General features: G+C 45.3%; 1 protein-coding gene across 2 annotated transcripts in view; it reads left to right on the top strand.

The window, feature by feature from the left end:
- celf5a (cugbp, Elav-like family member 5a) overlaps positions 1–23,877 on the top strand; it is a 454,097-nt gene extending 430,220 nt beyond the window's left edge. For both annotated transcript variants that reach the window (XM_043721365.1, XM_043721364.1), the window contains exons 7-13: positions 3,409–3,556; positions 9,669–9,818; positions 10,907–10,969; positions 13,481–13,558; positions 15,312–15,455; positions 21,626–21,792; positions 22,752–23,877. In XM_043721365.1, coding sequence (XP_043577300.1) covers positions 3,409–3,556; positions 9,669–9,818; positions 10,907–10,969; positions 13,481–13,558; positions 15,312–15,455; positions 21,626–21,753 — 711 coding nt within the window. In that variant the 3' untranslated portion in view covers positions 21,754–21,792; positions 22,752–23,877. The remainder of the gene's footprint in view (positions 1–3,408; positions 3,557–9,668; positions 9,819–10,906; positions 10,970–13,480; positions 13,559–15,311; positions 15,456–21,625; positions 21,793–22,751) is intronic.
- Positions 23,878–26,486: the final 2,609 nt, after the last annotated feature.

Genomic DNA, 26,486 nt, shown 5'->3' with positions numbered 1-26,486 from the left:
GTGTCCTTGGGTTTGGAAGGGACTATCGCAGGATCTTTGGGGAATTTTTGCATTGCATCTTGTAGAAACCCGGAGAGAAAAAAATACACAGCATTTGAGGGTAAGGTAGAAGCAAATGACTGCGGATGCTGGAATCTGTACTGAAAACAACAACTCTGTAAACCACAGTGGGTCAGGCAGCATCCATGGAGAGAGAGCCAATTAGACTTGAAACATTAGCTTGCTCTCTCTCCACAGATGCTGCCCGATCCACTGCAATTGCCAGCGTTTTTTGTTTCCAGTTGAGGATTTGCATAGGCAGGAATGACTGCACCTCCAACCACATTCAAGAAGCCTGACATCATCCAGGACAAAGTAGACCATCCACCATTTCAAACACTGACTCCTTCCCTCACCGATGCTCGGTAGCCATTGATACCATCTGTGACAAAGCAGTCCATTTGCATCTTGTAGATAGTACACACTGCTGGCTACTGAGCATCGGTGATGGAGGGAGTGGATGCATGTGAATGTGCTGCCAATCAAACGGGCTGCTTTGTCCTGAATATTTGCAACAAACAAGAGTAAATCTGTTTAATGCACATCACTTACATCACTGGCTAATAATTTTACAAATGACACCAGTGCGCCCACGCTGAGTGGTGACACCCCTAAGTGTATATCCATGTGAGTATGAAAGTCAGTCTATCATGTAGGACGTACAAACAGCTAAAGGTTAATGAGTATGTGACACAAGCCCCTGATAAAGACTGTAATAATCCAAACAGGATTTCCAGCAATAGCCCCTAAAAACATTGTAATCATCAACTGCAGGAAAAAGAACATGGCTTGTGTTTAGAACTCCAACAAATATTTCAATGCATTTCACGTAAAAATCAGGTTGGAGGTTTTATCAGGTAACATCTTGCTTCTTAATCAGTCAGCTGAGATAAACAGCATTTTTTTTTCTATCATCCTTCTCCAATATCTTTGTCGCCCTGCAAGCAAAATGGAAAAAAAAGCAAGCAGAACATTTCATTGAATGCTCCTGAAGGTCGATGAAGTGACTGTGTGTTGAACAATCTTTACAATGGGAGTTATGGCAGCCATCTTGGAACTGTTGCTCTGTTCCTTCTTCTTTCTTTTCCAAAGTCTCCCCCACCATTTGCCCAAAAACACTTGGAATTGTTTCATTTCTCACTTTTGTGCAACTTAAGGGGGCTTTCTCTTTAGTTTTATTAATAGGTGTTTGTTTTACCCTCTTTGTTTTCCCATGGGATGTGGGCGTGTCGTCCCTAATTGCCCCTCAGACCGTGTGGCTTACTTAGCCATTTCAGAGGGCTGTTAAGAGTCACCCATATTGTCATGGGTCTAGAGTCCCATGTAAGAACAGATCAGATAAGGACAGCAGATTTGCTTCTCGGAAGAACATTATTGAACCAGATGGGTTTTTACGACGATAAGTGCTTCATAGCTACTCCAACTGAGATTAGCTTTCAATTCCCGATGTTCTTAATTGAATTCAAATTCCACCAGCTGTTAAACCCATGTCCGCAAGCAACATTCTGGGCTTTTGTTTCAATTGTCAGTGACCTTAGCTCTACACCACTATCTCCTCATGACGATGTGACTTTTGACTCCTGCAGCATATTTTACCTGATGTGTAAATGCTTGTGTTATCCCTCATCACATCAGCAACTGGCCGTGGAAATTGCAGTCTTGAAGAACCCAATATATATTTATTACGACCAACTGTCGTGTGTAAACATTACATTCACCAGCATCTCAATGTCTGGGCTAACGTTCAACAATTAGATTCCAACAGAACAGCGTGCTTCCAATTGTGCGCCATGCTTCAAGTGATCTGTGGTGAGATAGAGTCTGAGACCTTCATACCCACTGGCGACATGCTATGGTAGCAAAGTGATATTGTGAGCATATCTCTTAAAGGTATGCGGATCATGAGACTTGACACAGAAGGTAGTTCATTCGTCGAATGTGCAGGGGAGTGGGAAGAGGGAAGGTGAATAACTTTCCGTGAACTGCTCCTTCAGAGTCATAGAGTCAGAGAGATGTGCTGCATGGAAACAGACCCGTCGGTCCAACTTGGCCGTGCCGACCAGATATCTCAACCTAATCTAGTCCCACTTGCCAGCGCTCGGCCCATATCCCTCCAAACCCCCTCTATTCATGTACCCAACCAGATGCCTTTTAAATATTACAATTGTACCAGCCTCCACCACTTCCTCTGGCAGCTCATTCCACACACATACCACCCTCTGTGTGAAAAAGGTGCCCCTTAGGTCTCTTTTAAATCTGTCCCTATTCACCCTAAACCTATGCCCTCTAGTTCTGGACTCGTCTATTTACCCTATCCATTCCCCTCATGATTTTATAAACTTCTATAAGGTCACCCTTCAGCCTCCGATGGGCCTGAATGGACATGATGGGAAAATAGCCTTCCTTTCAATTGTGACAATTCTACGATCCTGTCATTCTGGGTGTTGCTTGTTTCTGCTGCAGAGTATTTTCTTGGAGTTCACTTGTAATCTTTCCCGGGAGGTTAGCTTTTAACTCACAGACACCCCAAAGCAATCTTGGAGCCTGGCGATCCCACACAGAGTAAGTTAGCTTGAAGAGCAGTGAACAGTCTTGGTGTAGTGGGAGTGCTGTTGGTGTATTAACCTCCTGCCTCTGGGTCATATGCTGGGTCTGGCCCTGGGCATCTCCTTGGCCTGTTGCTCACTGTATCAGTCTCCATATCTCAATAGTACGAACCTGCCTGTAATGTAATTTTGTTCAGAAGCATTACAAAACAGAGAATACCGGAATGAATCTGCAGGTCAGGCAGTGTCTGTGGAGAAAGTAGCAGAGGCCATGTTCCAGGGAAAGGGAGAAGGGAAGAGAGGGTAGATCTCTGACAGGGTGGAAGAGAGGGGGGATTGAAAAGGATAGTGGGGGAAGGGAAAGGGCAGTGGTGATGGAAGATGTAAAGCAATAGAAGATGGCTCTCGAAGATATGCAATTGCAGTATTTTGAGGTTATTGTCAAAGCCCAATTTCAAGTTGAGTCACAGAACTAATCGTCTGTGTCTAAATAGTCTCCTGGACACGTGAGTGGACGAATTAGTCAATTTCCCACCACATATCCTTCCTCAGTTTAAGGGAAAAGTCATCCACTGTCTCAGCCACAAATTCAAAAGCAAGTGTGGTTTAAAAATGAAAAGGAAAGCAATTATAGGGCTCGGGACCTCAGCAGGGCAGGGGTGTGACTTAACTTGTTTGCTTTTTTGCAATGAGCTAGCACAAAGATGATGGGTGAAATGGCCTCTGTCAGTGCTGTCCAATTCTGTGGATAGTGGGTTCCTGGAGAAATGAACCCACTATCAGCTTGGGCTGAAGTTGATTAATTTGTCTTTTCTCTCTGCAGCTGATGCAGCAACAAGCAGCTATCATGGCAGCCAGCACACACACTGGATACCTAAACCCTACTGCTGCCTTCCCCACTGCGCAGATGCATCACATGGCTGCAATCAACCTGAACGGACTGGCAGCTGCACCACTCACACCCACATCAGGTAAGGCCTCCTTACCCACCCGGGCAACACACCAGCGAGTAAGGGCCAGATCCCCACCTCGCCGAAATGCTCTAGTCCCCTCTCACAGGAGGGAAATGGGTAACAGACCATCAGCCACAGCCCTCTTGTGCCAGCTCCCCCACCTTCCGTATAACACCCGATGAAATGTGCACCTGACCAGCATTCCCTCTCAGGCATCTGGAATGTTCCAGGCAGAGCAACAACAGGCCACACACGTGCACCACTGGTGACAGGATGTGCAGCTACATTGGCAACCTTAAAGGCATCACATGGAACAAAACAAAGGTCTTACCTATCGGAGAGAAATTTCTGGTAATATAGCACATGTGCGCGCATACACGCACACAGACTCTCATACACACATGCACGTACACACACACACTCTCATACACACATGCACGTACACACACAGACTCATACACACACAGACTCTCATACTCACACGTACGTGTGCACACACACACAGACTCTTATGCACACATGTGCTCACACGCACGTACACATACAGACTCTCATACACACAGACTCTCATTCTCACACAGACTCTCATACTTACACAGACTCTCATACACACACAGACTCTCATACTCACACGTATGTGTGCACACAAACACACAGAGACTCTTATGCACACATGTGCTCACGTGCACATACACACACAGGCTCTCATTCTCACACAGACTCTCATACTCACACGTACGTGTACACACACACAGACTCTCATACACACACAGACTCTCATACTCACATGTACGTGTGCACACACACACACAGACTCTCATGCACACACACACAGACACAGTCTCTTTCACACACAACAAACAGTCTCATACACATATGTGCACACGCATACGCACGTACACACACAGACTCTCATGCACACACACAGTCTCTCATACACATACATGCACACACAGACACAGTCTCTCTCTCAGACACACACAGTCTCATACACACACATGCACACAGACTCCCATTTATACATGCACACACAGACTCTCATACATACAAGCATGGGCACATACACACACGCACACACATGCACAGACTCACACAAGCACATGCACACACAGACACAGTCTCTCTCTCACACAATCAATCTCATACACACACACAATCCCTCTCTCTCACACACACAAAATCAATCTCATACACACACAATCTGACACACACACAGACACGCACACACACAATCTCACATATACACACACACAATCCCATACACACACACAATCTCATACACACACAGTCTCTCACACGCATGCACACACAGTCTCATACTCATAACACACAAAATCTCATACACACACAGTCTCACACATGCACACACTCAGACAATCTCATACACATGAACACATACAGTCATATTCATACTTACACACACACAGTCTCATAGATATGCACACACGCAGTCTCATAACGCACACAGAGTCTCATACATGTGTATATATACACACACACACGCACACTGGTACACACAAACACACGCACATACATACACAGAGTCACAAACAGACAAACATGCAGGTGCACACATGGCTTCATACATTCGTACACCTGGGCATCTAGCTCTGGCTTAAATACACTCAATGACCTGGCCTCTACAGCCCTCTGTGGCAATGAGTTCCACAGAGTCACCGCCCTCTGGCTGAAGAAATTCCTGCTCATCTCAGCTCTAAAGGTCGTCCCTTCAATCTGAGACTGCACCCTTGGGTTGTAGTCTGTCCTACCAGTGGAAAATCTTCTCCTTGTCCACTCTATCCTGGCCTCTCAGTATTCTGTAAGTTTCAATGAGACATCCTTCTAAACTCTATTGACTACAACCCAGAGTCCTCCACTGCTCCTCATATGACAACTCTTTCATCTCCAGGATCATTCTTGTAAACTTGCTTTGGACCACCTCCAATGCCAGCGCACCCTTCCTCAGAAAAACTCCTGATTAGAGCCTTATTCAGTCTCAGCATCTCATCTCTGCTCTTGTATTCTTGTCCTCTTGAACTGAATATGAACATTGCAGTTGTCTTCCAACTGCCAACTGATCCTGCATGCTAGCCTTAAAAGAATCCTGGACCAGGACTGCCAAGTCCCTCTGTGCTTCAGATTTCTGAAGACTTTCCCCATTTGAAAACTGTCCATGTCTCTATTCTTCCTACCAAAGTGCATGACCTCACACTTTGCCACATTGTATTCCATCTGCCACTACTTTGCCCACTCTCCTAACCTGACCAAGTATTTCTGCAGCCTCCTTGCTTCAGACAGCTCAGTGTTTGGTGGAGGGAGGGTCTGGGGACCTGGGGAGAGAGGTGAGGGATGTGGATGTTTGAGTAGTACTGCTTTCCCCTTGATGCTGCGGAATTTCTTTTAGATTCCCTACAGCATGGAAACAGGCCCTTTGGCCCAACCAGTCCACACCGACCCTCTGAAGAGTAACCCACCCAGACCCATTTCCCTCTGACTAATATACCTAACACAATGGGCAATTTAGCATGGCCAACTCACCTAACCTGCACATCTTTGGATTGTGGGAGGAAACCGGAGCACCTGGAGGAAACCCAAGCAAACATGGGGAGAATGTGCAAACTCCACACAGAAAGTTTTCCGAGGTTGGAATTGAACCTGGGTCCCTGGTGCTGTGAGGCAGCAGTCCTAACCACTGCGCCACCGTGCCCCCCTCCCCCATATGCTAATTTGTCTCTTACATAGGTCCTTTATTTTGGCTGTTCTATCCTTGGTCAAAATAGGCTTGAGTTGCTCATGTGAGGAGCCTTCTGGCTGCCTTGCCACTATATGAATGAACTACATAAATGAAAAGGATTGTTGTTGGCACATCTTGTCCACCAACACTTCAAAATTGTGTCGACCTCCTGGCATTAAAACTGAGATTTGCATTCTGTAAATAAATCCCACTGGAGGCAGGAAAATGGCAGCATGAGGGAACAGGGAAAGTGAGTGGCATGTAGGAGTAAAAATGAGGGGGTGTGTCCTTTCCACTTCTAGAGCGACTAGCAGTGCATCTGCTAAAGGCTCATAGGCATAAGGTAACTGTGTGTCTGTGTGTGTATGTGTGTGCGCACGCGCCTGTGTGTGTGTGTCTGTGTGCGTGCGCGGAGAGTCTGAGAATATGCGTGAGTGTGAGAGTGTGTGTGTGTGCGCGTGTGTGAGAGAGAGAGAGTGCACTCACACATACACACACTATCTCTCACCCACATACATCTATAGGGTGAATTTGCATATGCAGATTTGTATTTGCAAGTACGTTCTGTTTTGTTCAGAAAGTGCAGAGTCTGTAGGCTATCAGTCCATATGCGATTTTTAACTTTGTCCATGCCAGTCCAAAACTGGCACCTCCACCTCATCTCTCGTTTAAAGGAGGCTTGTGTCCAGCATTGGCATATACACAATCAGATGCCTTTTAATCTGGATGCCATTTCACTCCACCATCTACCCCCCAGATCTGTGATGATCAGGTTTCACCTGGTGCAGAATTATTTCCCCCTTCGCAGTTCTGCTGGAGCTCTCTGTAGTTCCATGAAGATGGTTCTTTAATCAAACAGGTGCCAGACATTGTGGCATTGAATGAAGCTATAGGCTGTTTCTTTAAGCCAGCCTTCAAAGTTTGGGCTGCTGTCTCTGACAAACCATTGATTATGGATGGTATGGGGCTGTTCTTACATATCAAATCTCATTTGACTTCAGGAAAATACTCAAATTGCCTGCTGGTAAACGATGGCTCATTGTCTGCTACCAAAACCTCCAGGAGTCCGTGTATTGTAAAAGACAATTGCAGCTTCTCAAATGTCGTACCTGACAAATCAACTCTAAACACATCTAACCTCTTTGAATGGGCATCACATGACTAACAACATAGAGCCCATGAAAGGACTGGTGAAGTCAACAAGTAACCTAGTCCAGGATTTACCCGGCCATTCCCATGAATGTGGGAAGTTATGGGTGGTATGTTTCATCCTTGTTGACACTCTGGGCACTGCCCCACCAACGTGGCTATGCCAGCATCCAATCCTGGCCACCATACATAACATCTTGCCAACATAGAATCATAGAGTCAAAGATATGTACAGCACGGAAACGGACCCTTTGGTTCAACTCATCCATGCCGATCAGATATCCTAATATATATATATATATGTATGTGTGTGTGTATATATATATGTATGTGTGTGTGTGTATATATATGTGTGTGTGTGTGTGTGTGTTCTAACTGAGCTGTCACCCTGCATTGCCTATCCCCCACAACACAGCATTGTGGATAGACTCTTCCAGCACTTGCTCAGTTTTAATGTCGGAAGCACTGACCTCCAGATTGCCCAGTGGACAGAATTCCAGAAATTCCTTTCAGACCCTACTCTCTGTGATAGCTTCCCTCCCCATCCCCCCCACCGCACCAGCTAACCAGCTCAGCCCTTGCCCCCAGCCCCTCAATTACCCCCTCTTCTCTACTCGCTACCTGCCCCTCATCTGCTTGCCACTGACCCACAAAGTCTACCCGAATGAAACATCACCTTTGCAAATTGAGTCACTTTATTTGGTGTCTTTGTTCTTTTTGCGAGCAGTGGTCTGTTGTGCTGGATTGAGCACGGGAAGGATTAGGGGTCTCAGAGTGGGAATGACAGAGCTATGAACTAGGCAGTTCAACTGCATCTGCATCACAACTGCCCCTGATTGTGTCTCTGTGCTGGGCAAGTCCACATTCATTACCCCCAGGGGGTGATGTTTGATGTCCTGTTTAAGTTCCTTCAAGCGGCACAGTGGCTTGGTGGTTAGCACTGCTGCCTCACAGCACCAGGGACCTGGGTTCGATTTCAACCTTGGGTGACTGTCTGTGTGGGGTTTGCACATTCTCCCAGTGTCTGCATGGGTTTCCACTGGGTGCCCTGGTTTCCTCCTACAGTCCAAAGATGTGCAGGTCAGTCGGATTGGCCATGCTAAATTGCCCATAGCATTAGGCGCATTACTTGGAGGGAAATGGATCTGGGTGGGTTGCTCTTCGGAGGGTTGGTATGGTCTTGTTGGGCTGAAGGGCCTGTTTCCACACTGTAGGGCAAGTCTAAGATCATTGATGAGGAAAAGTCAAGATATATGCATATTGTGGAGAGGAGCTTTGTTTTGAAATTAGCATGGGTGTCGCTAGGTAGGATGGCGTTATTGCCCAGAAGTAATTGATGCTTTCTGTCCCCACCACCCCACAGTGGTGTCCTCTGTTCAGCTTGGCAGCCCTCCAGCACTGCACTTTTCTTTTTTAACTAGTTCACAGAATGTGGGCATCACTGGCTGAGCCAGCGTTCATTGCCCATCCCTAATAGTTCATGAGAAGGTGGTGAGCTGTCTTCTTCAGCGTTTGCAGTCAGGGCAGTGTAAGGAGACCCCACATTACATCTAGGATGGGACTTCCATGATTTTTACCGTGGGATACTGAGGAATGGAAATATAATGCCTAGGTCTGGATGGTGTTTGGTTTGGTGGAGGAAGTGTATGTCCCAGTGAAGGACCAATATCCGGAATGCTGCAAGTCAGGCAGCTAAGTCATACAATCCCTAAAGTGTGCAAGGAGGCTATTCAGCCCATCCACCCAGACCCAACACTTTATCCCTGTAACCCCACATTTCCCAGGGTTAACCCACCTAACTTGCACTATGGGCAATTTCGCATGGCCAGTCCACCCTAACCTGGATTTGGACCGTGGGAAGAAACTGGAGGGCCTGGAGGAAACCCACATGGACATGGGGAGAATGTGCAAACTCTACACAGAATCACCTGTGGGTGGAATGGAACCTGGGTCCCTCGTGCTATGAGGCAGCAGTGCTAACCATTGAGCCACTATGCCACTTCCATCAGAGTAATTAAAGACTACAAGAGTGTTGTCTTAAAAAGCTCCTGGAATATTCTTGTTCAGAAATGGCTGGGTTGGGAGAGGGCAGGGGAACCTGGTTGGCTGGGAAGGACCAGTCAGTGCTGGGAGATCATATCCATTCTCCGGGGAAGTGTTGGACCTGAGGTAGTAACCCTGTGGCGGAGCCGGGAGGCACTGAATTTGACGAGGAAGGTGAAATGTTGGCAACGTTTCTGTTTTCAGGGTTGTCCTCTCCTCCTGGGATTGCGGCTCCTGCTGTGCCCAGTATCGTATCTCCGATCGGGGTGAATGGCTACACTGGCCTCTCCACTCAGCACAATGGGCATCCCACAGTCGAGGCTGTATATGCCAACGGTATCCACCCATACACAGGTTAGTACAATCTTCAGCTTCGAGACAAATCTCCGCTTTTGCTTTCCCATGAGCCGAGTGAGCAGCATCGTGCAGTGAAGTAGCTTTTCTGCATTGAGCGAGTTCATTATAAAATAACCAACAGCTGCATGCAACATAAGATACGTCAATGAAAAATGAAAAATATTTATTCAATGGGACATTGTCCAAACACTGCTTGCAGAAGGTAAATGACATTATGACAATTAGAGGCACACACTAATCTATCTCTTCATCTTCCCATCCCCTCTACCCTCATGCTTTTCCTCCTTTTATTTGAATTTCTTTCTCTTTCCTTGTCCTTCCACTGTTTTCATGTTCCTTATTCTTGCTCCTGTCCACTTTCTGTTCGTTCTCTTTCTTCACTTTAATTCGCTTCCGGTTTTCATCTACTTCCCTCCAATATCTATCAAAACTGTTCTCTTATTGTGTTCTTTGAGTTTAAACTTCCTGGAATCTGATTCCTTGCTGTCTTTATGAATTATTTATATTGTTGCTGTCTATCATTTTCTCTCATTCTCATTTCCCTCTCTCATACTTTATTTGCCCACTCTACCTTTTTCCTCTTCCACTCCCGTACTTGTTCCCCCTTTTCAATCTCCTCCTCCCTTTGGCTTTCTCTGTTTCTGCTTTGCATTCATTCTTTCCTTTTTATTTTCACATTCTTCCCCTTTCTCTCTATTTAACAATCTGCTGCTACTTTTCTATCGTTAACCTCTTCTCTTTGTCTCTTCCGTTTCCCACCGGCTGTCTGTCTCTCCCATCTCCTACTGTCTCTCTCGTCTTCTCTTCATGTCTCCTGTCTCTTACATTGTCTCTATCTCTCTCATTTCCCAACATCTCCCCATTTCTCCTATTTTCCACCTGCTCTCTCTGTCTCCCATCTCCCACCTCTCCATCTCTGCCATCTCTCACTTCTCTGTCTCTGTGTCTCCCATCTCCCACCTTCTCTCCATCTCTACGATCTCTCACCTTGTCTCTCCCTCTCTTCCATCTCCACCTTCTCTCCATTTCTCACCTTCTCTCTCTCTCTCTTCCCCATCTCTCCGTCTGTCTGATTTTGTTTCTAGCACAAAGTCCGTCTGCAGCCGATGCCCTGCAGCAAGCTTTCACTGGGGTCCAGCAGTACACCGGTAACTGCATTTCTCATTTGCTTGTATGCTTTTAGACAGGGGCGATGTTTCCTGATAAAATTTATGACCCTTTTGGACTATACAGTGTTGATCAACTCTGCTTTAACGTGTGCTTGCTGGGTGAAAATTCAGCCTTCAGCGCAGTACCTCTCCAGTCAGGAGTATCTCTGAGGTTTCAACTCATCAGCTTCTTTTACAAGCTGCTGTCAGTTTTATGGGAATGAATGGTCATAGGGAAATGAGGTGGCCCAATGGTTCACTTTCTCTTGAGTGCTCGAGCAGGACTGTAAACAGGCAAGGATGGTCTGATGGAGAAGCAACATGACTGACTCTTTCCCCAGGAGTGATCTCCTGCTAGTAAATTTTTTTTAAAAACCCCAAAAATACCCGCATTTTGAAGAACAGTAGCAGTACACTAAGGTACAGATGGATCTAGAGTCGAAAAGTCTGGCTCTGGAAAAGTGCAGCAGGTCAGGCAGCATCTGAGGAGCAGGAGAGTCAATGTTTTGGGCATTAGCTCTTCATCAGGAATTCATCAGACATTCCTGATGAAGGGCTTATGCCTGAAACGTCAACTCTCCTGCTCCTCAGATACTGCCTGACCTGCTGTGCTTTTCCAGAGCCAGACGTTTTGACTCTGACTCTCCAGCATCTGCAGTCCTTACTTTCTCCTACAGATGGATCGAGGTGATTAAGTGCATGAAACACAACATGTTAGTGTGTAGGCACAGCAAGTGATTATGTTCTATGTTCATTATAGAGTCATACAGCATGGGAACAGACCCTTAGGTCCAACCAGTCCATGCCGAACGTAATCCCAAACTAAACTAGTCCCACTTGCCTGCTCCTGGCCCATATCCCTTCAAACCCTTTCCTATTCATGCACCTATCCAAATGTCTTTTAAACATTGCAACTGTGCCCACATCCACCACTTCCTCAGGAAGTTCATTCCACATGCGAACCACCCGCTGTGTAAACAAATTGCCCCTCATGTCTTTTGTAAATCCCTCTCCTCTCACTTTGAAAATGTGCCACCTAGTATTGAAATTCCCCCATCCTAGGGAAAAGACACCGACCATTAGTCCTATCTATACCCCTCTTGATTTTATAATCCTCTACAAGATCACCTCTCAACCTCCTACGCTCCAGTGAAAAAAGTCTCAGCCTATCCAGCCTTTCTTTATAATTTAAACCTTCCAAACCTGGCAACATCCTGGAAAATCTCTTCTGAACCCTCCCCAGCTTAGTAATATCCTTCCTATAACTGGGCAATATATTCCAGAAGAGGCTTCCAGGAGATAGTGAGGACTGCAGATGCTGGAGAAGTCAGGGAAAGGCCTCACCAATGTCCTGTACAATCTCAACATGACTTCCCAACTCCTATACTCAAAGGACTGAGCAAGGAAGGCAAGTGTGCCAAATGTGTTTTTAACCACACTGTCTATATGTGATGCAAACTTCAAAGAATTATATACCAGCACCCTGAGGTCTCTCAGTTCTACAACACAGCCCCTCAAGAGGAGTGGAATATTTAAATAAAGATAAAACAAAGAACTGTGGGTGCTGAAGATCTCAAATGAAAGCAGAACAAAAGCTGAAATTGCTGGAGAAACTCAGCAGATCTGGCAGCATTTGTAGGGAGAGAATCAAAGTTAATGTTTCAAGTCCAGTGACTTTTCTTCAGAATAGGTTGTACTCAAGTGGGGTCACCGGACTCAAAATGTTAGCTCTGTTTCTTGCTTTTTCTTTCTTTCTCTCTCTCTCACTCCCCACAGATGCTGCCAGACCTGCTGAGTTTCTCCAGCAATTTCTAGTTTTGTATTGAAGTTATGCTTCAGCTGAACAGCGAGATGACATCTCAAACACTGTGTGTGGTTTTTGTCACCTTTTTAAGAAAGGGTATAAATATCTTGCTGGTGATTCACAGGAGGTTCACTTGATTGGTAACTGGAATGACGGAGTTTGTCTTATGAGGGAATGTTGGGCAGGCTTGTTTGGAAGAGTGGGAGGTGATTTGATTGAAGATCCTTAAAACAGTCTTGACGAAGTGGACATGGGAAGGATGTTTCCTTTCGTTGGTGAGTCCAAAACTAAGGAGCACTGTTTAAAAACTCAGGGGTTTTCAGGACAGAGAAGAGGATAATGTTTTCCTCTCAGAGGGCTGTGTGACTTTGGAACTCTCTGCCTCAGAAGGCGATGGGGAAAGGAATCATTAACTATCTTTAAGGTGGCAGGGGGTGGGGAAGGGATTGTTGTTAGGCAAACGGAGTTGAAGTTTATCAGGCATAGATGGCAACAAGGAATTCGAAACAGAAGCAGATAGGGTCATGATTTTATTGAGTGGAGGAGCAAGTTTGATGGGCCGAATGGTCTACTTCTGTTTGTAATGTGTTTGTTTGGAGATGGTGGCAGGGAAAAATGTGGTTGGGTTACTCACAACCGTGCTAAAGGAAGTTTGTTTGCTGTATTCAATGGTTTATTCTCTCTTCTCTCTTTTTTCTGATGAAAAGCCATGTATCCAACAGCGATTGCCCAGATCAGTCAAGCATTTCCACAGCCGCCACCAGTCATAACACAACAAAGGGAAGGTGAGTCACAGCAGCAAATCTCTGAGACTATTACACCCACAAAGCTTCATGAAGACACTTTCAATCAATTCCACATCAGATACAGTTCAGGCTTCCCATGTTGCAAAGCTAGCAACCATAACTTGCATTGGGGTAGCACCTTTAACACAACTCAGACCGAATTCAAACAACTCCAGCCCCGGCTGACCCTCTGTGTGGAGTTTGCACATTCTCCCCGTGTTTTCTCCGGGTGCTTCAGTTTGCTCCTACAGTCCAAAGATGTGCACCTCAGGTGGATTGGCCATACTGAAATTGCCCCGCAGCGTTCAGGTATGTGCAGGCTGGTTCGATTAGCCATGGAAAATATGGGGCTATGGGATTATGGTAGGGCACCGGGTCTAGGTGGGATGCCCTTCAGAAGGTCAGTGCAGATTTGATGGACCAAATGGCCTCTTTCTGCACTGTAGGGATTCTATGATTCCATGATCCCGCACTGGCAAAACCCAAATAAAAGGTCTGCTGTCTGATTCTGTGACGGGGCAGCACTTGATAAACAATCATGAATGTGCCAATGGCTGCACTAGCAACCAGTTTAAGTTGAGTTTGTGATGTGGCTCGCTTTCACTTGTTAGAAGTGACACACTTTCATACAGACAGGGTCATTCTGTGCAGGCACAAGGAATATGTTGAAACTTCATGTTTCATTTGAATTACCCCAGAGCTTGGAATCCCATTGCTGTCTCTACAGCAATGCCCCTGGTTGACTTAACGAATGATCAGCTCCCTTTCTCCTGTTGTATAAATCACTGCGATTGTTTGAAATTTGGCATTCTTGCATTTGTCCTGATGGGTGTCACTTGTAAAGCTCCAGCAACATTCAGGTTGTGTGTTGGTCATCCACCATTCGAAAGTGCTTTATAAGAGAGTGGTCAAACAATATTTGACACCATGCCACGTAACAGGACAGGGGACCAAAAAGCTTGATGATGCTAAAAGGAGGGAGTAGGGGGGAAAGGTTTAGGGACATAGTTCCAGAGCTTGGGGCCCATTAACCCAATGCTTGGCTTTCAACAATGCTGCAGAGAAAAATGACCAACATTCGAGACAATGCATTTTAATGGGAATACCACGTTACCCATGATTTCCCATTGACGTATTTCCCCTCTAGTGTCCTGTCACCTTATAACTCTCCCATTGTAACCCCTCTCACTCAGCCTTTGAGTCAGCCTAATGTTCATGTTAAATGCCTTGTAAATCTGGGACTTACCCTCGATGATTGAAGTGATGGCAGCACTTGGCTGAGTGGTTAGTACAGCACCAGGGATCTGGGTTCAGTTCCACCCTTGGGTGACTGTCTGTATGGGTTTCCTCCAGGTGCTCTGGTTTCCTCCTACAATCCAAAGATGTGCAGGTTTGGTGAATTGGCCATGCTAAATTGCCAATAGCGTTAGGTGCATTAGTCAGGGGTAAATGTCAGGACATGGGTCTGGGTGGGTTACTCTTCAGAGGGTCGGTGTGGACTTGTTGGGCCAAATGGTCTGTTTCCACACTGTAAGGATTCTGATGTTTATTGGTCTATTATTAAGCTTTTTATGAATGTAACTGAGTTCTTTTATTAAGCTTCTCTTGTTCAACAGCAGTATTAGAATTTCTTCAAAGTGTCTTCAAAGATGACCCCCAATTTTCTTTAACCACGGGGTCAGCCTAGTGGTTGCTCTGTGCAGCGTTGCACGTTCCTCTCTGCTGATATCTCTTTTTGTCTCTCCTTATCCAGGGCCAGAGGGCTGCAACCTTTTCATTTACCATCTGCCCCAGGAGTTCGGGGATAGTGAACTCATGCAGATGTTTCTGCCCTTTGGCTCCGTCATTTCATCCAAGGTCTTCATGGACCGAGCCACCAATCAGAGTAAATGCTTCGGTGAGTCTGGATAGCCGCTGCAGGAGGTGTCACCACACGTTGGTGCTGTCCGAGACGGACGGTTACCACCAACACATCGGAGAACTTAGCATTTTTCGGTGAAACTGGAATCACCAGTTTAATAAGTTACAGCTAGGGTAGAAGTTGGGAAGGTACGAGGGAAAGGAGCAATTTGAAGGCGGCAAGGCTGTTTGGAGAAAAAGCTTTTCCCATTCAGTGAGTAATTAGGGTCTGGAATGCGCTGCCAGGGAATGTGGTGGAGGCCTGTTCAATTGAGACACTGAAGAGGGCATCGCATGATAATTTGCTTAGAAATAAGGGTTTGGGGGAAGAAACTGAGGACTGGCACTAGGTAACGCTGCCCGTTCGAAGAGCCCATGCGAGTGTGATGGGCTGAACGGCCTCCTTCTAGCCTGCAACAATTCTGCGATCTTTCCTTCTGGCAAAGACTGTGAGCACTGACTGGCAGTTGGGAAGGACAACTTTCAGTGTAGGTGCCAAGAGAGACACCAATCTGTGCACAGCAAGATCCCACCATGTGATAATGGCCAGTTGACCTGGTACCTTTAGTAGTGCTGACTGAGGGATAAATGTTGACCAAGGTGGAAGGGAGAATTCCCCTGAGACCCGGCAAGTAGTGCCATGGGATTGTTTGAGGGCAGAGTCTTCGATTAAGATCTAATTGGAGAGATGGCACCCCTAACAGTACAGCACTCACTCAGCGCTCCATCTGCATAAAGGAAAGGGGATTGTACAGTTCCAGTGATACTGGATTTAATAATCCAGTACTCCAGGTCAATGCTGTGTGAACATGGGTTTAAATCCCATCACGGTTGCTGTTGGAAATCAGTCAATAAATCTGGAATTAAAAACTGATGGCTGTAACGGTCTTCAATTGCCATTTTGTAAACAAAGCTCTGGGTTACCATCATGCCCTTTAAGGAAGGAAATCTGCCCTCCTTACTTCTGTGTAACTCCAGATCCACACCATTAGGATTGACTCTCTGAGCAAGCCTCTCAGTTCAAGGGAACAAAGGGACAGGCAACAGAAACTGTTCTGACCAACAACACCCACATCTTTGAAAGGATGATCAAACAACAGCCCCTTGACTGAGATTTGAACCCAGAATCTTCCAATTTAAAGGTGAGTGTCACAGAGTCAGAGAGATCTACAGCATGGGAACAGGCCCAACTTGTCAGTGCTGCCCAGTTTTCACAATTTAACTAGTCCTATTTGCTTGCACCTGTCCAAATGTTTCTTAAATGTCAAAATTGTAGTCGCCTCCACTGCTACCTCTGGTAGCCTGGTCCTGACACTCACCATCCTCTGTGTGAAACAAATTGCTCCTCTGGACCTTTTGTACCTCTCCCCTCTCACCTTAAACCTATACCCTCCAGTGCCTCGGGGAAACGCTATTGTTATAACTGAGCAACAAGAATGTTGCTCCTGAGGTTTATTCCAAAAATTGTATCAATACTGCGAGTTTTTAAAATCCAACCTAAGGCATCCGTGAATGATCATTTTGTTGAGATGAGGAGGAATGCCTTCATTCAGAAGCTGGTGAGTCTTTGGGATTCTCTTGGTGGTGGAAACTCAATTCTAGAACAAGTTCAAGACAAAGTTAAAAATCGCACAACACCAGGTTATGGTCCAACAGGTTTAATTGGAAGCACACTAGCTTTCGGAGCGTCGCTCCTTCATCAGGTGATAGTGAAGGACACAATTGTAAGGCACAGAATTTATAGCAAAAATTTACAGTGTGATGTAACTGAAATTATACATTGAAAAATACCTTGATCGTCTGTTGAGTCTTTCATCTGTTTGAATACCATGATAGTTTCACTTCTTTAGTGTGTAAATCACAAAACCTTTTTTAAAAGTTGCATTCTCGGGTTAACTGTAACAATGGGTGTTAGCTAGACAGTATGTTGAAGGTGTTAGTCCCCTGTGTTCTCTGTCTATGCCATGATGTTTAGATTGATTCTAATCTAAAAAGTGAGAAAACAGAGTTCTACATGAATGCATGCAGTTTTTGAGCAAAGTCCAATGTAACTCTGGAAGTACAAATTGACCCCACAAAATATATGTGTGCATGTGGGTCTTTGTCTGTCTGTATGTGCGTGTCTGGGGTGGGGGAGTTGTGAGTGTCTGTGAGAGAGTGTATATGTGTGTGCATGAGTGTAGAGTGGTCTGAGTTTCTGAGAGGATGCCTGTGTGAGTGTAGGGGTGTGTGTGAGTGTCTGTGTGCGTGTCTGTGTATATGTGTGTCCGTGTGTATGTGTGTGAATAGAAGTGTGTGTGTGTGTGTGTGTGTGTAAAACTCTGTTTTCTCACTTTTTAGATTAGAATCAATCTAAACATCATAGCACAGACAGAGAACACAGGGGGCTAACACCTTCAACATATTGTCCAGCTAACACCCATTGTTAACAGGATTGAAGAGCTTCAGGGCAGAGAAAATGACCTGGGAGTTGCAGTGGGAGAGGGACTCCCTGAGATTCTTGTAGAGAGAGGAGGAAAACTTCTTCAAGGCAGGCATCCTTGCAAGAGGATTCGCAGTAGGGTTAAAATCAATGAGGTAAAAACAATGACTGCAGATGCTGGAAACCAGATTCTGGATTAGTGGTGCTGGAAGAGCACAGCAGTTCAGGCAATATCCAAGGAGCTTCGAAATCGACGTTTCGGGCAAAAGCCCTTCATTTATTCCTGATGAAGGGCTTTTGCCCGAAACGTCGATTTCGAAGCTCCTTGGATGCTGCCTGAACTGCTGTGCTCTTCCAGCACCACTAATCCAGAATCTGGTTTCCAGCATCTGCAGTCATTGTTTTCACCCATTGTTAACAGCTAACCTGAGAATGCAACTTTTAATAAAAGGTGTTGTGATTTACACATGAAAGAAGTGAAACTATCATGGTATTCGAACAGATGAAAGACTCAACAAACAATCAAGGTATTTTTCAATGTATAATTTCAGTTACATCACACTGTAAATTTTTGCTATAAATTCTGTGTCTTACAATTGAACCCTCCACAACCACCTGATGAAGGAGCGGCGCTTTGAAAGCTAGTGCTTCCAATTAAACCTGTTGGAACATAACCTGGTGTTGTGTGATTTTTAACTTTGTACACCCCAGTCCAACGCTGGCATCTCCAAATTGTAAGTTCAAGACAGAAATCGAGGTGTTTCTGGACACTTTTAACATTAAGGGATATGGAGATTGTGTAGGAAAACTAGCATTGGGCCGTGGTTTAGCATGATGGGACAGGCTCATTGGGCTGAATGGCCTACTACTGGTCCTATGTTCTTATTTCTCGATCCATTCTTCCCTGTTCAGCCTTGCTGGTGTTCTGCAGAATTTATTTCACTTGGATTACTCAACCAGCCAGACGTCCTGATGTTACTCTGTGGTGGGCAATGCTGCCACCCAGTGGAGCAGTGGAAAATTGGAATCAGTGTCAGGCTCGAGCAGCTTGACAGATCAATGTATCAGACTGGGTGGAGCTGCAGCATTCAGAATCAGTTTCCCACCCGTAATGTACACACCTTTCATGGTGCAGCCATTCGCTGCTCCATTGCAGTAACATGATAAAGCAAGGTTTACCTTTTGCAATGCTGTTTCAGAGTTTGGTTTCTCAACTTGAGAGTGTTTTGTGTGCCAAACACAGGTTTAAAGGTTGAAGTGTTTACTAGAATGGTAGCAGGGATGCGAAACCCCAGTTTTGTCAGGATACTGAAGGAGCAAGCTTGGTGTGGTTTGAGTGGTGTCCGCAGTCAATGAGTTCCTTGCAGCGATTGGCATCTCTCAGGATCCCCTCTTGCCTGGCCTAACATGAACGATATTGAACACCTTCTTCCAATATTTGTCTTTACAGCTTTGGATCTTATAATTGATTGGTTAGTTGAATTTGTGTGATAGTTCTCCTTCTAGCGGAGATGCTGAAGGAGTAATCCGTTAGCGGTGTTCAGGATCTTGAAGCGTTTTGCTGAAGTAAACCAGCCAAAACTATTTGCAGCCAGTAAGCTGACAGTGTAGATTTACAGAGCTTCGACAGCCTGTTCTTGAAAGCATGGCTGAAAAGACTTGTGGAAGCAAACGCAATTTCTTTTTGGAAGAGAATTTCCTAAGTGCTTGATAGGGAATGCTTTGCAAATCTGCAAAGGGGGTGAATGATGGCTCAGTGGTTAGCACTGCTGCCTCACAACACCAGTGACCTCGGTTCGATTCCACCTTCAGGCGACTTGTCTGTCTAAAGTTTGTATGTTCTCCCTGTGTCTGCATGAGTTCCTTCAAGATGCTCCGGTTTCCTCCCACAGTCCAAAGATGTGCAGGTTAGGGTGGATTGGCCATGCTAAATTGCACTTTGCGTTCAGGGATGTGTAGGTTAGGTGCATCAGTCAGGGGTAAATGTACAATAATAGGGTAGAGGAATGGGAATGGGTCTGGGTGGGATATTCTTTGGAGGTTCAGTGTGGACTTGTTGGGTCAAATGGCCTGTTTGCACACGGTAGGGATTCTATGAAATGCATTACCTCACACTTAAGAGAGTGGTCATGTGATACTCTTTCACGTCACATAGAGAAATCCCCCAAAGGCTTCGAGATTCAACATGCTGAAGTGTAGACTGCAGGCAAAAATGGCAGCAAGACCGTTCCAACCCCCCTGAGCAGTTGATGTGTTTTCCAACCCATTGACTGGGGGGGGAGAATGTTGGGCAAGGCATCAGGAGAACTCCAGATCTTCCCTCACATAGTGTCTGCATTGGATCTTTAATCGCACAGCCTCACATTACTGTCCACATTTTATCTCGAAGAAGGTGGTGCTGGAAAAGTATAGGTGGTCAGGCAGCATCCGAGGAGCAGAAGAATCGACGTTTCGAGCATAAGCCCTTTATCCAGTGTTACAGTCCTCCCACAAAACTGCTCTGAACTATCAGCCAAGTTTCATGGCTTAGTCTCAAGAGTACAGGTTCAGCCTGAAGTGTAGTGTCTCAGAGGCGAAAGTGCTGCCAGTGTGACAGGGTGGGAGATGGAAGAGAGTAGACAATTCTTGCTTTTCCTTTTTTTTAATTGTCATCTGATCGTCTTCCTTCCTGCTTTGATCTCTCACTGGGTGAGCCTGTTCAGGAAAGAGTTGAGGAGGAATTCCTTCTCTTAGAGGGGAGTGAATCTGTGGAATTCTTCACTGCGAAGGGTTGGACCATGAGGTATATTCAAGACTAAGACAGACCGATATTTATTCAGGAAGGGAATGAAGGGTTATGGGGAAAAGGCAGGAAGGTGGAGTTGAGGATTACCTCATGAACCTCACTGAATATTAGTTCAGACTGTATGGGTTGAATTTCCAACTGCTGCTCCTAGGTTTTATGGACATTCAGGGGTCTCACAGGTTTGCTTTAGCTTCTCTGAGTGGCCATTACTGCTGTCAACCTCAGCAATGGATGCCAACAAGATGCTTGACTTTCTCATGGTTCAGCCTTGGCCTGTCAGCATTGCAAGTGAGGGCAGTCTTCATGGTCAGTTCAGAGTTGCCAGTGACAAGGTGCTAGTGAGGCAGGCACTTTGTTGAGCTGCTGGGGTCTGGGTGGTCAAAGTGCACTTACGGTACTGTTCCAGGATTCCTGACCCAGTGCTGATGAAGAAACGGCTGTTTGAATCTGAGTCCGGATGGGGCGTGATTTGAAGAAGGATTTGGTGATGGTACCGCTCCCATGATTCCCCTGTCCTTGCCCTTGGTGCTGGTGAAAACCGTGGGCCTGGGTGGTGTGCGATGTCGGGATGTGGGATTCACGAACAAACCCAACGTGTCCTTCTCTGAAATGGGATTGCAATGGCGGTCGTTGAATTGTTGGTTGGGGCTGGTTTGAATTCACTTTGTACCCCAGGGGCAGCAGGAAATTGTAAGAACCCCATGGTCCCTCAGGTTAAGAATGATCAGGCCCCTGTGCAGCTCAGGTTTTGAATCATTAGGATATTGGATCACTCGGTAAATGATAACCTCAGCCTAGTGTCTGTGTGTGGAGGTACACCACCACCTATTGTAAGAGGGAAGAAAATACCTCCAGCCTCAACGGGGAAAAGAGAAACAATTACATTGCCCATCTCATGAAGTGGATTCCCTCACTTTTACATGTGTTAAAAACTTCTTTTGCCTCTTCTTATTTTTCAAAGGTTTTGTGAGTTTCGATAATCCCACTAGTGCCCAGGCTGCCATCCAGGCTATGAATGGTTTTCAGATTGGAATGAAGAGGTTAAAAGTCCAGTTAAAACGGCCAAAAGATACCAGTCGCCCGTACTGACTGATCATGATTCAGGGGCAAGAATTTCTGATTTTCTAGGTAAGGTGTAAGCTGTTTGTGTCTTATCTTCTGTCTTCAGCAAGAGGAGTTCTTTAAGCTTGATGTTTAATTTCTCAAAGTCAGAATAGAACTGCACAAGGAATCCATTTGTATTTTCATCCTCATGGAATTTGGGATCGGCATCCTTTGCCACTCCCCCACAAAAAAAAGTACAAGGCTTGATCATATTACTTTGTATTTTGAACTTGCGCTGCCTATAAACTCTGTTGCGTTCTCCATGGCAACACCTCGGCCAATCAGAGTTGACTTGTCAATTAGATTATGGAACGTAGAACAGCACAGTACAGGCCCTTCAACCCTTGATGTTGTGCCAACCTTTCAAGCTACTCTAAGATCAAACTAACATACATACCCTACATTTTACTATCACCAATGTGCCTATCCAAGAGTTGCTTCACTCTTCAACCACCGTTGGTGGGACATTCCATGCACCCACCACTCTCTATGTGAAGAACCTACCTCTGACATCTCCCCTAAACCTTCTTCCAATCACCTTAAAATTATGTCCCCTCATGATAGCCATTTCCGCCATGGGAAAACATCTCTGGCTATCTATCTATGCCTCTCATCATCTTATACACATCTATCAAGTCACCTCTCATCCTCTTCACTCCAATGAGAAAAGCCCAAGCTCCCTTAACCTTTCTTTATAAAACATGCCCTTCAGTCCAGGCACCATCCTGGTAAACCTCCTCTGCACCCTCTCTAAAGGGCCTTTCCTGTGCCGTGTGAATCTATAAATTAATAAACAGATTAATGATGTGAAGTCCTGTGGTAATACTCATTGTGCCATTTAATTCGTTGCCTTAATCTTAAATTAATGCTGATTTTGTTTTTGAAACAAAGGGTATTTTCTCCTTCTGGCAGCTATCATCTCTGTTGTCCAGGGTGCCATGTATTTGAATTCAACACTGATGATGCTTTTGTCCTTTCCCCAGGGCAGGACCAGTGTGGATTATGAAGAAGTACCTTTTTTGAGAGGGCTGAGACCCCGATATCAGTGCTGAGGGGGAGATACTGAGACACAAAACTTGAAGAAAACATTTCGAGAACCCTGAAAATGTGAAATTTCATTGCAGCTATTTAAGAAGACTTGGATCTGACAATAGCACACGTGACATAAACCGATGTAGGGACAGCTGAGTCTGAAAGGCTGCAAAGGAGGCTGCTTTGGCACAGTTCTGTGTCACCAAGCACCCAGCTAGGTCTCCTAGGCGATGGTTGCCATGGCTGGGGTTTTTTTGTGTGTGTGTGTGTGTGTTTTTGAATCCATATGGTTGACATGGTAACGCAGAACACATTGAGTCTTTATCTCTCAATCCTCCAACATTCAGGGATTAAAAGGACCAAACAAATTTTTTTTTAATTTATTAAGGGGGCCTGTATATGTAATATATGAGTTCAGCTTTCTTTACTTATCTTGATAGTGAAAACAAGGGGAAAAATAAGAGCTAAAACTGTTTAAAATTTTAAAAAAAGCAGCGCTTCAGTGGTCTTAGAATAGCATTATACACTGGGAAATCTATACAAGGAGCAAGATACATTAGAAACTCTACAGGAGTTAGTTCTTCAGAAGAAAACAAAGGCTAAAACGTACTCTGTGCCTCATCTTCTGCTTAAGGGCACAATGGTACTGCATGCAAAACATGACTGAAAATTATAATTATACATAATGGTGTATACATATTCTGCTCCTTATATTTCTGAGAAGATTACTTAAGAGAGAAGAGAGAGCGTGGGGAGAGAAAGGAGTGCTTTCTTGGTGAAGTTTGGCTCTCTTGAACCATTTGAGGATCTATAGTTGCCACATTGATTCAGTCAAGTTTGGTGGGTTCATTCAAGAGGTTAACTTGGAATGGTCCTTCCGAGATCTGTGCTTTAAAGAAGGTAAGCGTGAAAAGAAATAAAATCCCTCATGGTGTAGCTTTTTTTTTGAAAAGAAAGGACATTGTAAATAATCCCTGGAGTAACAGCACATCCTTTCTGATAAATGGTGAGGACCTTTATTACTACTGAGTGTTAGGGAATGCAGATGTTCAATGGTGTTACCAAAATGTTGGGGTGGGTCGGTTTTATGAAAAGGTAGGGGAGGGGGGGGCGGGGGAGGGGGTCAGCACAAACAGGTGTGTTCCCCCTCTGGGTGAAGTCATAAGACATAGGGGCTGGTTTAGATTTGAGGCCAGGTCCTGGGGTGAGAGTGGAGTCAGGAACTGGAAGTCCTGACACTCAATTCCAATGTCTGTCCCTGTCCATAAAGGCCAAAGGAGTTGATGGTGAAACTAAGTGGAAACTGTGCACACCCCCAATATCCCGTGGCCCAAATCTCCTGCATATGAGACTGTCCTGTTCTGGAAATTGACCTTGCACCAGACATGCCCTACCCCCACCTTCACAACCCCATTCTCCCAATCCTTCATCATCCAAGGACTTAACAGCACAAACCCACCTTTCATTCGAACCTCACTGGATAGTTCCATGTGGAGAGAGAAAAGAGAAACATGCATTTATATGGCAATGTTTTCTGCAGGTTTGGGATTTCCCAAAGTGCTTTTTAAAGCTTCTTGTTTTAAACTGGAAGGGAAGTTGCTAGTAATCTTGGATGTGGAGCAGCCTAACTAGTGTACAGCAAGCTCCAGTAAACAGCACTGGAACAAATGACAAGATGATTGTCCCTCGCTGCCGATAAAGAAGTGAATTTTAGCCAGTGCTATCGAGGGAAGCTTTCTTCAAAATTGTACTGTGTGATCTTCCACATGTAGCTGAGATGACAGGAGAAGGGCTGTGCTGGTTGAACATCACATCAGAGAGTCGGCACCTCTGACAATGGAATACTCTCTCAGTACTACGCTGGAGGGCACCCTGAGACTTTGTATTCAATTCCCTGCAAGTGGGGCTTGAATCTGCAATTGGTGCAGTTGGAGGCCCAAGAGCTACCCCCTAAACCATTCACAGCGATGGGATGATGAGTTGAGGTCAAGCGTTGAGCTAGACGGTCAGAGATGATCATCATGGAGTTTCAACCTGACCTCACTGTTCCTAATGGGAGTACACAGTTCAGATGCAAGGGAAGCCGTTAATTCAAATGCTGGAGAAACTCAGCAGATCTGGCAGCATCTGTGGAGAGAGAAACAGAGTTAATGTTGCAGACTGTTCTTGGGAAGTCTTCAGTATTTGCCTTTTAAATAATTTGTTCTCCACGTTGACACCCAATTATCTTCATTAACATGTCAAAGTGGCAGTGTGCTCCTCATTCCTCCCTCTGTTGGATGCCCCTTTGGGGTGGATACCCAGCTGAATATTTGAAGCTGAGGTTAGACCCACCGTGACAGCCTCAGTGGTAACCTGCAGCTCATTGAGAATAGGAACAGTGACGTGTGTTGAATATAAAACTGGAGGCTTCTCCTCAGGATTTTGTTCACTTTAGTATGATAATTTTGGAAAAAGCATATCCAAACGTGCTGTTGGTATATTAATTTTTTGATTTAACCAGTCAAATACAGGTCAGCTACAGAAATTGTTCTGAGTCCTTTTCTTTCATCGAATCATCAGATCCCTACAGTGTGGATGCAGGCCATTCAGCCCCTCCAGTCCACACTGACTTCCCAAAGAGCATCCCAGTCAGACCCAACACCTATCCCTGTAACTCTACAATTCCCATGGCTAACCCACCCCAGCCTGCACATCCCTGAACACTGCAGATAATGTAACGTGGCCAATTCACCTAACCTGGACATCTTTGGACTGTGGGAGGAAACTGGAGCACCCGGAGGAAACCCACGCAAACACAAGGAGAATGTGCAAACTCCACACAGACAGTCACCCGAGGGTGGAATCGAACCCGTGACCCTAACGCTGTGAGGCAGCGGTGCTATCCTTAAAACAAAAATGGTGTTCTAACATTGAAGACTTCACTGCTCTGACTAATACTCCTCTGTTCTCCCAATGATGCTAGGTAATGCTTCAATGGGCGCAGCTCTCTGTACTTTTGTTCATTGCTTGTGAATCTATGTAGAAAATACTAGTGTGCTATTCTACTGTGGCAGTCATCGGTTATCAAACCTATTCTTTTTCTTTCTGCACAGGCTTCTTGTGTGGGTAACTGATATCACACAGGAGGACCCACTCCTAATCTGGTTAGCTCATCTTCATGTAGGGTACCTGTGGCTCTGTGCATCCCTTTCACTGTTTCCTCCCTCACCCTTAAAATAGTTGAGAGAGAGAGAGAGAGATAAATGCTTAGATTTTAAAGGTGTCAAGTGGTATGGGGAGATGGTGGAAATATGACATTGAGATATTGAATCAGCCATGATCATATTGAATGGTGGAGCAGGTTCGAAGGGCCGAATGGCCTACTCTTGCTCCTATTTTCTATGTTTATTTATTTATTTCAGTATTGGCTGAGATTAGCTGGGTCCAGTTCAATGCCCACAGAGCTTGAACCTGCGCTCTCCCTGTTCTGAATGTCTCAGCCGTATAATGGATCCTTTTGCTGTTTCATTTGAGGAAGTTCCTTGAGAATAGTTTGGGCCAACTGTCACCTAGCAGCTTCCTACAAATTTCACAGTGAATGCCTGTTGCATTTCATTACAATATTTGTGTTTGTCTTGGCCTTCTGTCAGATCAAAGTACCAAATGCAATGAATTAATTTTGAAATGTGTTTCCTGCAGCTCTG

Source organism: Chiloscyllium plagiosum, chromosome 31 (genome assembly GCF_004010195.1).
Source record: "Chiloscyllium plagiosum isolate BGI_BamShark_2017 chromosome 31, ASM401019v2, whole genome shotgun sequence".
In the NCBI taxonomy this organism is placed as follows: Eukaryota; Metazoa; Chordata; class Chondrichthyes; order Orectolobiformes; family Hemiscylliidae; genus Chiloscyllium; species Chiloscyllium plagiosum.
The sequence above is the reverse complement of the archived record's forward strand: the minus strand, read 5'-3'. Positions and strand labels throughout refer to the sequence as shown.